The following is a 13,992-nucleotide window of genomic DNA, read 5'->3' as shown; positions in this document are numbered from 1 at the left end:
GAATATCCGCACTATTTGTACTCTTTTCGAATTCGCTTATTAATCTGTCTTTCAGATCGTCAAAATTAGACACGCACTCGGATTCCAAAAAAAGCTTAGCAGCGCCACACATCTTGCCTCGGGCCTGAACATATTTTTGTTTATCCGACAGTTCGTAAGCCTCCGCATTATTCTCGAAAATGTCGAACCACTGTTGCACAGGGATAGAGTATCCATCGAAGTCGCTCAGAATTTTCTCGAAATTACTCGCCGATATTTTCACTTGATTATCTCTGCGTTCATCTACCTCTATTTTCAGGGTTAACAGTTGCATCATTTGTTGCACCCTGGCGTCGATGTTTGCCACGCTTCCCTCAGCCATTGCTACCTTGTTTTCCTCTGGAATCAGCCCGGTTTCGCGATCTAGCTCCGTCTCGGACAAATTTTCATCTAGCAGCAGCAGATTCTCCTTTTCGATTCTTGTTTCCACTTCGTTGATTTTTTTCGACGGCGTACGTCTGGTTCTCGGCATTTTCCTTTTTATTTTACGTTTGTGTATGTATTGCGAGCGACGCGACCGAGCTGTTCTTTTCTTTTTTCTTGCGAACCGACACAACGAGTACCCACAACAACGACGTCGACCGAGCCGTTCTCTTTCGTTCTTCTTTTCCGAATGTCTGTGTTCGTGTGTGTATTACGAGCAGACAAAACAGCGAGCAAGCGAACCGAACTGTTCTCTTTCGTTACTTTTCGACGATCGTATGTATATTACGCACCGACACAAAACAACCCCCGAAAATAACGAGGTTGATCGAACTATTTTTCGCTCCTTTTCTGTTCTTTCGTATGTGTATGCACGCCGCAACACAAAATTTGAATTTCGAATAATTTTTCGCTTTTTGGGCAAATACTGTAATTTCACAACTGTTCGACTGTACAACTTTACGACTTTTCTTCTTTTTTTTTTTTTTTTTTGAAATCACAATAAAATGCTCCATCCACTTTAGGCAACTTTTTCACTTATCATTACTAACCGCTCATTCAAAACAGGACGAGCCCCCAAATGTGAAAGGTTGTATTTAAATGTATGTTTATTAACGAGATATATAAGTAATGGATACAGCTTTGTTAGATATGTTTTTATAAGCGAAAGACAACTGATTTAAGTACGACTGATTTTATTTACGACTGACGAAAACGACGACTGACTACGGACTGGCGAGAGGCCTCTGAGCGGCGTCGGCTGACGTTCTCGCGATCTCCTCTTTACTCTCCCTGCTCTCAGCTCTCTCTGGGAGGTCTGCACTTGTGTGCGCGACCCAGCCTTCTCACATTTATATGTTTGCTTTTTTTCTTACAGACATTCTGGATTGGGTGGAGGTGAGGTATATGCTTATTTCTGGTAGTTGCTACTTGTTGTGGCTGATTTTCGGCGAATACAGTACCACGTTGTGGTATATTGTTGTATATATATATAAATATTTTGGTCGTTTTTGTAAACAAAATGCAACAATCAATTATGAAGATGAAGACGTGACTGCTGCGGCCGAAAGGATAAGTAAAATGTCGAGCGAGGATCGCAAGGAGCATGCTTTAGTCCTGAGCCGGGTCTCAAAGAGATACTGCTGCATGGCTGCCGTACGTGGAATATCCTTCGCTGTCCAGTCGTGAGTAGTCATTCAAGTGCAGCAATAACAATTACTTAAAAGCCAATCCCCAATTTACTGCAGGGGCGTGTGCTTTGGTCTGCTGGGTGCCAACGGGGCCGGTAAAACGACTACCTTCAAGATGATTGTGGGCGACATTGCCATGACGATGGGGAGTATTCACGTCAGAGGCTGCAGCATGAAATTCCGCCCCATCGCAGCGAGGCGGCATATCGGCTACTGTCCCCAGCACGACACGCTCTTCGACTTCTGCACAGGCCGTCAAACACTCAGGATCTTCCTTTTGCTGCGCGGCACACGCCGGAATCTCCTCAAAAAAGTCTCGGAAAAGCTGGCCACCGACTTTGGCTTTTTTGCGCACCTCGACAAAAAGGTCAAGGACTACAGTGGCGGCACTAAGCGAAAGTTAAACGCAGCGGTGGCCGGTGAGGGCTCATCGCTCATTTGTCTGGACGAGCCCAGTTCTGGGGTCGATCCGGCCTCCCGGCGCCATGTGTGGAATGTCCTCTCCTCGCTGCGGGACAAGGGGAAGGCGGTGCTGCTCAGCTCTCATAGCATGGAGGAGGTGGAGGCCCTCTGCACGCAGTTGGCCATTATGGTGGATGGGCAAATTCATTGCCTGGGATCCCAGCAGCGCATCAAGAATAAGTTTGCCCAGTGTCTGGTGCTCAAGTTACATGTGGATACCGGAAGTCTGGAAAGGTGAGACCAGCCCATTTAAAGTGTATTCGACCTCCAGATCGTAAAGAGATAACCCCACGAAACCCACCCACCCACACAGCATGGCGTACACGGTACTGAAGGTAAAGAATCAAATGGAATCGGACTTTCCCACGGCATCGCTAGAGTAAGTTGCATTTCAGACCAGCCAAACATACTCACCTCACTCGTAATGACTGCTCATTCAGGGAAGAGTTTGGTGGCAGGCTCACTTACCACATACCCATTGCCAAAATGAGATGGTCGAGGGTGTTCTCATACGTTGAGAGAAATCGCAGCCCTTGGAAGGTGGTGGACTACTCTCTGACGCAGCCGTCGCTGGAAGATGTATTTCTGGACATTGCCAAGAAGAAAGCGAACGAAAAGAAACAACAAAAGAATCAAAACAGGCAACCGAAGAGTCGTCCCACCAAAAAGGATTCTCCGAAATCTGATAAAGATAATAGCCGGGCCACTAGGTTAACCAAGACATAGCCCTGTAGAAATATAGCGAGTGAGGGCGGGCAGACAGCGAGCTGGCTGTCATAAGGGAATTCGACTAAAATAAAGTGCTTTCGGAGTTCTTTTTTTGAGGAGCGTCTCTGCCATTTTGTTAGTGTATCCGCACTTTAATTTTTTTTTTTACCCAGTACTCGAAGAGGTTAAGGAGTGTGTGCCTAAGTTGCCTAAGAGATAGCAGAAGGCGAAATGTCACTGCTGTAGTAATAACTCCTTCCACTAACATTACACGGATGACAGTATCAAAGGCATAAATAACAAGAAGGAACGTGTGAGTCGCTTCTGGGGACGCGACTCTTCTTATACCCGTACTCAGTCAGTATATACACATTTTTGGGCATATGATTTTTTGGAATTTTAGAATACATATGCTATCTACAAATACATCCACAATGTATATTCTACATCTCCTCCGCTAGCGGGCACTCGCGCACTGAACGAGGCAGAGTGTGCGAGCGAGAAGGACAATGACTAGCGTGGTCTCTGGCTGGAGGAGGTGGGGAAGCAACTGAAAATTGTTTTCTTCAGTTTTATCGTATCTTTAAAATTGTGCCTGCCACAGATTTTCGTCCTTTGTGGGGCGGAAGGGGGCGGGAGAAATTTTGAAATACACTTGTAGCAGTGGATATCACATGAGTCTGGAAACCAAATTTGATTGCCCTAACTCTCATTGTCTCTGAGATCTAAGAGATCATCGAGACGGACAGACGGACATGGCTATATCGACTCGGATATTGATGCTGATGAAGAATATATATGCTTTATGGGGTCGGAAACGTTTCCTTCTCTGCGTTACACACATCCACTTTTACCACAAATCTAAAATACCCCTTAACCCTTTTTTGAGTACGGGTATAATTATGATGTGTTAATGGGGCGAAGTGCGTGAAGGGTTGTGTGGGTTATGTAAGCGAAAATAAAAAAAATCACCAATTTCATGGACACACCACATTAGAAGCGTAACACACCAAATTAGATAAAACCTATATATAGTAGATTTCAAAACGATTTGCGAAAGTATAGTATCATCCAACCCAATAGTAAAACCATCGCAATCGCATAGATCAGACTATGAATTCTTTGACTGTACTACTGCTTTTAGTTCTCATTGGCGGTGTGACCGCCTACTGCTGCCATGCCAGGAGTAATGGGCGTTGCTCGGATGGTTCGCGTGCCAAAGGAAGCTATTGCGCGTATGGCAAGTGTAATATCTTTGGATGTAATTGTGACGGCGGCTGTAGAGGCGAAAAAAAACCCAGGCTTACGTGCTGCTATCCGAAAAATAGGTTCATCTTGTCACTAAATAGAAAAATGAACGTATGTAATGATGGAACTTACACAACATTTTATTGTGGCTATGGCCCCTGTAATGTGTTTGGATGCAACTGCGACGGAGGTTGCAGAAAATAAAGTATACTAACTTTGTCAACGACGTCATTCTTATTTTAACGACCATCTGTGCAAATAAAAAAGTAACTTCTTTGGACGAAGCTTTTCTTCCACGAAACAAAGGTTTAGACATTTCTAGTTAGTTGTTATCAACAAATCAATTTCACGGACACACCACATTCGAAGCATAGCATACCAAAATACAAATTATATAAATACCAGATCTAGTATTGATTATAGGATTGATTGGCTTTAAAACCTAATTCTCTGAAAAGTCAGTCTGTCCTCTACGACTGATTGTGTGCATGACACAAGGATCTACAACTTATCCCCTTATCCCTAAAATAAATTTACATACGAGTGTTCGTACGATTACTTTTTGTTGAAATCTAGTTAGTTCTGCCAATTTATTCGTCGATTTGTGGAAAACATTAGTCTCAGTCTCACTTAATTCGTTACGATATTATATAATGTATTAAATCTTGCATAAGTAAATACAACACTGGGATCTGATTCCATTAATGGATTCCAAGGATTCCATTAACGAGTGGCTTATATATTTCCTACCACAACACTGACTGATTTCAGACTGCGTTACATATATAAAACATGACAAATGAAGAGCAAGTGCCGGAAGTCTTGTCGTGCCCGAGGAAGTTTCTATTGATATTTTGGAAAAATCTATGTGTGTTCTTGGGGCGCAAATGCCAGTTGGCTTGTTTAATAATATTATCTTTTACAATTCCGCTGGTGCCTTTTATGTGGGGGCAAGCCATGCCAATCACAAGCTACGTTTCAAACGAAAACTTTCAGCCTATGCTACCATAGTAAGTTGAAAACCTACTTCTAATTAAATAATATTGTGTTCATTGTGTGTGCTCAAAAAAGCGGAATTATCCTCTGTTACTCGCCGCAAAATGCAATTCTTGAGTTGCTTGTCACAGGAGTATCCTTTTCTGAAGTTGATTCTGATGAAAATCCGGTCCATGTGCAGGGCTTTGTCGATGCCAAGGCCTTGGATGAAGCGCTTACAAAAAATAGTTCGTACCGAGGGGCGTTCGGCATAGAGTTTCCCGACGAGTGGTCTGATATATCCGAATTGCCGCATAGATTCCGGTTTGCTCTGCGCTTTCCCGTCACCAAAGAAGACCATTTTAAGATAAATCTCCGGATATCGCAGAACGAAATAGGAACATATTACATAAAGAGTGGGTTTCTTTTTCTTCAGACGGAACTCAGCTTACAGTACCTGCAGAAAAAGAATTCGACCCAAACTGTTATTCGACCAAAACTGGAATCACTATATGATAAGAATATTTTTATACCATTGTCCAACTATTTTGGTGTATTTTTAATGTGTGCCTTTTTATGCCCGTTCACAATGGATGTTAAGGTAAGACTAAGTCTTGTTCTTTTAGCAGTTCTTTAACTGTTTCATTTTGTAGAGCATTGTCGAGGAAAAGGAGCTTCAGCTGAAGGATATGCTGAACATCTCCGACGTAAGCAACTCTCTCCAATGGCTGGCCTGGTATGTCAAGTCCATGATAGTTCTATTCATAATATCGCTAGCTATTACTATATTTTGGACGATGATCGGTCTACCCGGTGAGGAGGGGTGGCCATTTGCCGACATGCCCGTTCTCCCATATACCGACTGGTCTGTCTTTCTGTTTTGTCTGCTTGTGTGCAGTCACTCTTTCATATGTTTCGGCTTCCTGGTCAGCTGCTGCTGCGCTCGCAGCAATTGGTGTGGCCTCATTGCCATACTTCTGTTCATAGCCAGTAGTGGGCCCAATTTTGTCACGAGCAGAGACAGTACTGGAACACTGTTGAACATCCTGTGCAGCATTTTCGTCGTGTCAGCCATGAACATGGTCATGGATCGAATTGCCGCATGGGAACAAGCGGGTTTTGGCCTGCAGTGGAGCAATCTCTTTCAGACGTCATGGGCCCGAGACAGCATAAGCGTTGGTGCGATACTGTTTCTCATGATACTGTTTAGCCTGATCTCGATCCTCATCTGCCTGTACATGGAGCGGGTGAGGCCAGGGGAGTTTGGCATGCCACAGCCATGGAATTTCCCGTGCACCAAGCGCTTCTGGTGTCCGACCAAGAACATACGACGAGTAGTATCATTATCCCCGCCCGGGTGGTTCCCTGTCCAACCCACCGATGAGGAGCGACGTTCTGCGGATAAGTCTCCAGAGCGTAAGACCTCCAAGTTCGTGGATGCCAGCGCCAAAGGCAAAACCCCTGGTGTACAAATAAAAAATCTCAGCAAAAGCTTTGGCGAACGACAGGTGGTCGCTGGCCTCACATTCGATTTGTTTGAGAACGAGATCACGGTGCTCCTGGGACACAATGGAGCTGGCAAGACCACGACCATACAAATGTTGACGGGCACCATTCAACCCAGCTCCGGCACGGCGATCATCAATGGCTACGACATACAAACCGAACACCTCCAGGCCCGTCGATCCTTGGGCATTTGTCCGCAGAGAAGCGTCTTCTTTGCTGGTTTGAGTGTAGCCAGTCACCTTCGATTCTACAGCCGGCTCAGGGGTCTCAAGGGGGCAGCGGTCAAACAGGAGGTGGAAAAGTACTTGCTGAAGCTAAGCCTTAAGGAAAAGGCCAACACCGCGGCTCGGCGTCTCTCTGGGGGGACACAGCGTCGGCTTGCGTTGGCCTGTGCCCTGTGCGGCAACGTCAAGGTTCTGTTCTGCGACGAGCCCAGCTCGGGTCTGGATCCCAACTCGCGGCTGGAACTTTGGAAGCTGCTGCTGGATGAGAAGCAGGGACGCACTGTTCTGCTCACCACCCACCAAATGGACGAGGGCGAGGTATTGGCCGACCGCATTGCCATCATAAGCGATGGCCGGCTCCGTTGCCTGGGCACATTGGCGTTCCTCAAGAAACAGAACGAGACCAGCTATCTGCTCAGCTGCGAGAAGGGACCCAACTGCAATGTGTCCAGGTTGACCCAACTGATAGCCGCCCACGTGCCCAACACGCGGCCTCATAGCAACATTGGATCGGACGTGTCCTATCGACTGCCGCACCGCTTTTTGGGATCTTTTGGGTCACTCTTCAACGACTTGGAGCAACAGAAGGAGCAGCTGGATGTTGTGGGATTCGGTCTTAGCTCCACCAGTCTTTCAGAAATATTTATGTCGCACGGCGCGGAAGATCTTGGGGCTCGCACTAGCGGCGGTGGCGGATCGGTTCAGCAGAGGCGGAGTCAGAGGCAGAGCCAGGGCCAAGAGCAGAGCCGTCATCCGAACCGTTTCCTGCGCTACCTGGGCCAGTGGGAGGCCATGCTGCTGAAGAAGCTGCTCTACACATATGATAAGAAATGGATGTTTCTGGTTATGCTGCTGCTGCCCATAGTTCTCTTCGTTGTAGTTCTTATTCGTAGGCCATCGGCGAGCGCACTTCTGGCCAGACTTCCTCTTACTCTGGCCGATTATAATGGTGAGGAGGTCAAAGTAATATTGCAATCAACATCGGACACTCGCCCTGTGCGGGATATAGCCAATGCCTACCAAGAGTTGGCCCAGCATCACTGCACCGTCGAAAGAATTAGCCAGAATGTAATAGACTACATCGGCCCACAGGTGCAAGGAACGCCCGCGAGAATATACGAAATGAAGCAACGTCTTATAGCGGCAGCCACCTTCGACCAAGAAACAATCGTCTGGTGTAGACAGCGTCTGTTCCCGCATAGTGCTCCTGTGTCGCTCAGCCTCGCGTTCAACGCCATGGCGAAAGCGATGGTGGGTCCCGAGGCGAGCATAGAGGTAACCAATGCCCCCTACGAAGGGTTGAGTCAAGTTGAGAATCGAATGATAATGATTGTGAGCGCCAGCATTTATGTTTTGCTATATCTGTCCATTGTCCTGGCGATATTCTCCATCTCAGTGGCGCAGGAGAGGGTAACGCAGATACGGATGCAGCAGCAGGTGTCTGGCGTGAGCTTGGCCACCTACTGGCTGACCCACTTTATCATCGACTTGTCCCTCTACTTTGCGTTTGCGCTGACACTGATACTGGCGGTGCACGAGTTGTGCCATCCCGGGGAGATGCTGTCGATACTCATGATCATCGGAGTGGCGGGTCTGCCCTTTACCTATATTATGGCAAGCCTTTTCAGAGATGCTGGCACAGCCGTTATCATAATTGCAAACATCAACATTATATTCGGTATTATTTTTTAACTTTAGTCCGCAGACTAAAATTGTACTCCCAACGTTTCCTTTGTTTATTTTCTTTGTAGGTGTGGGTTTTTCCTTTTTTATGACAGTAGCTTGGGACATGTTAAATGATTTACCTTTTATCGGACCAATGATAAAAGTGTTTTACCTTCATCCTGTGTTTACTGGATTATTTGCGGTAATCAACTGTTTTCAAAGGGTTATAAATTGCAATTTCCTTCCCGTGCCTCTTGAAGAAATGCAAGACGAATTAAAGTTGTATTGTACTCCCGGATTGACCACCGCATTAACGGGAAAAACCGTAAAATTTTGCCCTTGCCTAGGTAAGTATTAAGACACACACAATGAACACAAACATTCAAAGAATTTACAAAAATCGCAATACCTAAATATATATGAATTTCCAAATAATTTTCTAACGATTTTATTATCAAAATTAATGTAGTCCTAATTTTTTTCATTAGCTTTGATGTGAGAACTTTTAAAAAATTTACAGCATCTTTCGATATAACTTTTGTTTACCCCCAACATGTTTAGCATTAAATTAAACAAGAAACGAGGGGGAACGTTGTGCGTCGCGGCAAAAGCCGCGCCCCTACATTTATACCTGGTACTCAGTCAGTATATGTGACCTTTTATTAAATGGAATGTTAAAATTTCCATTTTTTATACCCGTACTCAAAAAGAGATTAGGGGCAAATTGTATTTGTGGTAAAATTGGATGTGTGCAACGCAGAGAAGGAAACGTTTCCGACCCCATAAAGTATAAATATTCTTGATCAGCATCAATAGCCGAGTCGATAGAGCCATGTCCGTCTGTCCGTCCGTCCGTCCGCCCGTCCGTCTTGATGAGCGCCTAAATCTCAGAGACTATATGAGCTAGAGCAACGAAATTTCATTTCCTGACTCATGTGATATAACACCGCTACAAGTGTATTTCAAAATTTTGCCCCGCCCCCTTCCGCCCACACAAAGAACGAAAATTTGTGGCAGGCACAATTTTAAAGATACGATAAAACAAAAAACGCAGTATCGTAGAGAATGACCATATCTACCAGATTGCCGAATCTGTTTCAGATCGGATCATAATTATACTCAGAATGAAGAAATTAATTTTCAGTTGCTTCCCCCATCACCTCCAGCAAGAGACCACGCTACCCATTCCCTTTTCTCGCTCGCACGCTCTGCCTCGTTCAGTAAGCGAGCGCCCGCTAGCGGAGGAGATGTATAATCTAAATGGTACATGTAGAATCTACATGTTAGATGTATAATATACATTTTAGATGTAGATAACAGATGTAGCAAAAAAAGTTAAATGTAAAATTTTTTAAAATTCTACACAAATCAGCTCAAAAATTGATATACTGACTGAGTGTTTGAGCTAGAAAGCGTAGCAACTGCATAATAATTTCTTCATTCTAGCTATAGTAATGATATGATCTGATTCAGGTTCGGCAATGCAGGGGATACGGTTATTTTCTCGTACTTTAAAATTGTGGATGACACAGATTTTCGTCTTTTGTGTGGGCAGCGCGAAGTTTGGACATAAAAGGAGTCTGCATACAAAACTTGGTCACATATTACATTTTTAAGGAATTAGTGACTTAATTCAAAAAACCCGAATAACATGGTTAACAATTTAAAAATATATATTTATATGTTTGCTTTTTTTCTTACAGACATTCTGGATTGGGTGGAGGTGAGGTATATGCTTATTTCTGGTAGTTGCTACTTGTTGTGGCTGATTTTCGGCGAATACAGTACCACGTTGTGGTATATTGTTGTATATATATATAAATATTTTGGTCGTTTTTGTAAACAAAATGCAACAATCAATTATGAAGATGAAGACGTGACTGCTGCGGCCGAAAGGATAAGTAAAATGTCGAGCGAGGATCGCAAGGAGCATGCTTTAGTCCTGAGCCGGGTCTCAAAGAGATACTGCTGCATGGCTGCCGTACGTGGAATATCCTTCGCTGTCCAGTCGTGAGTAGTCATTCAAGTGCAGCAATAACAATTACTTAAAAGCCAATCCCCAATTTACTGCAGGGGCGTGTGCTTTGGTCTGCTGGGTGCCAACGGGGCCGGTAAAACGACAACCTTCAAGATGATTGTGGGCGACAGTGCTATGACGATGGGGAGTATTCACGTCAGAGGCTGCAGCATGAAATTCCGCCCCACGGCAGCGAGGCGGCAGATCGGCTACTGTCCCCAGCACGACACGCTCTTCGACTTCTGCACAGGCCGTCAAACACTCAGGATCTTCCTTTTGCTGCGCGGCACACGCCGGAATCTCCTCAAAAAAGTCTCGGAAAAGCTGGCCACCGACTTTGGCTTTTTTGCGCACCTCGACAAAAAGGTCAAGGACTACAGTGGCGGCACTAAGCGAAAGTTAAACGCAGCGGTGGCCGGTGAGGGCTCATCGCTCATTTGTCTGGACGAGCCCAGTTCTGGGGTCGATCCGGCCTCCCGGCGCCATGTGTGGAATGTCCTCTCCTCGCTGCGGGACAAGGGGAAGGCGGTGCTGCTCAGCTCTCATAGCATGGAGGAGGTGGAGGCCCTCTGCACGCAGTTGGCCATTATGGTGGATGGGCAAATTCATTGCCTGGGATCCCAGCAGCGCATCAAGAATAAGTTTGCCCAGTGTCTGGTGCTCAAGTTACATGTGGATACCGGAAGTCTGGAAAGGTGAGACCAGCCCATTTAAAGTGTATTCGATCTCCAGATCGTAAAGAGATAACCCCACGAAACCCACCCACCCACACAGCATGGCGTACACGGTACTGAAGGTAAAGAATCAAATGGAATCGGACTTTCCCACGGCATCGCTAGAGTAAGTTGCATTTCAGACCAGCCAAACATACTCACCTCACTCGTAATGACTGCTCATTCAGGGAAGAGTTTGGTGGCAGGCTCACTTACCACATACCCATTGCCAAAATGAGATGGTCGAGGGTGTTCTCATACGTTGAGAGAAATCGCAGCCCTTGGAAGGTGGTGGACTACTCTCTGACGCAGCCGTCGCTGGAAGATGTATTTCTGGACATTGCCAAGAAGAAAGCGAACAAAAAGAAACAACAAAAGAATCAAAACAGGCAACCGAAGAGTCGTCCCACCAAAAAGGATTCTCCGAAATCTGATAAAGATAATAGCCGGGCCACTAGGTTAACCAAGACATAGCCCTGTAGAAATATAGCGAGTGAGGGCGGGCAGACAGCGAGCTGGCTGTCATAAGGGAATTCGACTAAAATAAAGTGCTTTCGGAGTTCTTTTTTTGAGGAGCGTCTCTGCCATTTTGTTAGTGTCCGCACTTTAATTTTTTTTTTTACCCAGTACTCGAAGAGGTTAAGGAGTGTGTGCCTAAGTTGCCTAAGAGATATGGCGAAATGTCACTGCTGTAGTAATAACTCCTTCCACTAACATTACACGGATGACAGTATCAAAGGCATAAATAACAAGAAGGAACGTGTGAGTCGCTTCTGGGGACGCGACTCTTCTTATACCCGTACTCAGTCAGTATATACACATTTTTGGGCATATGATTTTTTGGAATTTTAGAATACATATGTTATCTACAAATACATCCACAATGTATATTCTACATCTCCTCCGCTAGCGGGCACTCGCGCACTGAACGAGGCAGAGTGTGCGAGCGAGAAAGACAATGACTAGCGTGGTCTCTGGCTGGAGGAGGTGGGGAAGCAACTGAAAATTGTTTTCTTCAGTTTTATCGTATCTTTAAAATTGTGCCTGCCACAGATTTTCGTCCTTTGTGGGGCGGAAGGGGGCGGGAGAAATTTTGAAATACACTTGTAGCAGTGGATATCACATGAGTCTGGAAACCAAATTTGGTTGCCCTAACTCTCATTGTCTCTGAGATCTAAGAGATCATCGAGACGGACAGACGGACATGGCTATATTGACTCGGATATTGATGCTGATGAAGAATATATATGCTTTATGGGGTCGGAAACGTTTCCTTCTCTGCGTTACACACATCCACTTTTACCACAAATCTAAAATACCCCTTAACACTTTTTTGAGTACGGGTATAATTATGATGTGTTAATGGGGCGAAGTGCGTGAAGGGTTGTGTGGGTTATGTAAGCGAAAATAAAAAAATCACCAATTTCATGGACACACCACATTAGAAGCGTAACACACCAAATTAGATAAAACCTATATATAGTAGATTTCAAAACGATTTGCGAAAGTATAGTATCATCCAACCCAATAGTAAAACCATCGCAATCGCATAGATCAGACTATGAATTCTTTGACTGTACTACTGCTTTTAGTTCTCATTGGCGGTGTGACCGCCTACTGCTGCCATGCCAGGAGTAATGGGCGTTGCTCGGATGGTTCGCGTGCCAAAGGAAGCTATTGCGCGTATGGCAAGTGTAATATCTTTGGATGTAATTGTGACGGCGGCTGTAGAGGCGAAAAAAAACCCAAGCTTACGTGCTGCTATTCGAAAGTTACTTTCAACCCGCGTCTAAATAAAGTAATGAACGTATGTAAGGATGGAACTTACACAACATTTTATTGTGGCTATGGCCCCTGTAATATGTTTGGATGCAACTGCGACGGAGGTTGCAGAAAATAAAGTATATTTGTCAACGACGTCATTCTTATTTTAACGACCATCTGTGCAAATAAAAAAGTAACTTCTTTGGACGAAGCTTTTCTTCCACGAAACAAAGGTTTAGACATTTCTAGTTAGTTGTTATCAACAAATCAATTTCACGGACACACCACATTCGAAGCATAGCATACCAAAATACAAATTATATAAATACCAGATCTAGTATTGATTATAGGATTGATTGGCTTTAAAACCTAATTCTCTGAAAAGTCAGTATGTCCTCTACGACTGACTGTGTGCATGACACAAGGATCTACAACTTATCCCCTTATCCCTAAAATAAATTTACATACGAGTGTTCGTACGATTACTTTTTGTTGAAATCTAGTTAGTTCTGCCAATTTATTCGTCGATTTGTGGAAAACATTAGTCTCAGTCTCATTTAATTTGTTACGATATTATATAATGTATTAAATCTTGCATAAGTAAATACAACACTGGGATCAGATTCCATTAATGGATTCCAAGGATTCCATTTACGAGTGGCTTATATATTTCCTACCACAACACTGACTGATTTCAGACTGCGTTACATATATAAAACATGACAAATGAAGAGGAAGTGCCGGAGGTGTTGTCCTGCCCAAGGAAGTTTCTATTGATATTGTGGAAAAATCTATGTGTGTTTTTGGGACGAAAATGCCAGTTGGCTTGTTTAATAATATTATCTTTTGCAATTCCGCTGATGCCCGTTATAATAGGGCAAGGTGTGCCCATCATAGGCTACGAATTCAGCGAAAACTATCAGCCCATGCTACCATAGTAAGTTGAAAACCCACTTCTAATTAAATAATATTGTGTTCATTGTGTGTGCTCCAAAAAGCGGAATTATCCTCTGTTACTCGCCGCAAAATGCAATTCATGAGTTGCTTGTCACAGGAGT

General features: G+C 44.5%; 2 protein-coding genes across 2 annotated transcripts; both read left to right on the top strand.

Moving 5' to 3' along the window:
- Nucleotides 1–1,542: 1,542 nt before the first annotated feature.
- Nucleotides 1,543–2,961, top strand: LOC121404716 (phospholipid-transporting ATPase ABCA3-like). Its single transcript, XM_041594787.1, has 4 exons — nt 1,543–1,646; nt 1,710–2,348; nt 2,428–2,493; nt 2,555–2,961. The coding sequence occupies exons 1-4, from the start codon at nt 1,543–1,545 to the stop codon at nt 2,838–2,840; spliced, it is 1,095 nt and encodes a 364-aa protein (XP_041450721.1). The 3' UTR covers nt 2,841–2,961.
- A 2,613-nt stretch (nt 2,962–5,574) lies between these two features.
- LOC121403809 (phospholipid-transporting ATPase ABCA3-like) lies at nt 5,575–11,769 on the top strand. Its single transcript, XM_041594786.1, has 6 exons — nt 5,575–5,646; nt 5,699–8,366; nt 10,309–10,450; nt 10,514–11,152; nt 11,232–11,297; nt 11,359–11,769. The coding sequence occupies exons 1-6, from the start codon at nt 5,608–5,610 to the stop codon at nt 11,642–11,644; spliced, it is 3,840 nt and encodes a 1,279-aa protein (XP_041450720.1). The 5' UTR covers nt 5,575–5,607; the 3' UTR covers nt 11,645–11,769.
- Nucleotides 11,770–13,992: the final 2,223 nt, after the last annotated feature.

Source organism: Drosophila obscura, unplaced genomic scaffold (genome assembly GCF_018151105.1).
Source record: "Drosophila obscura isolate BZ-5 IFL unplaced genomic scaffold, ASM1815110v1 contig_36, whole genome shotgun sequence".
NCBI lineage: Eukaryota > Metazoa > Arthropoda > Insecta > Diptera > Drosophilidae > Drosophila > Drosophila obscura.
Note: the sequence above shows the minus strand (reverse complement) of the source record. Positions and strands in the feature narration are given on the sequence as shown.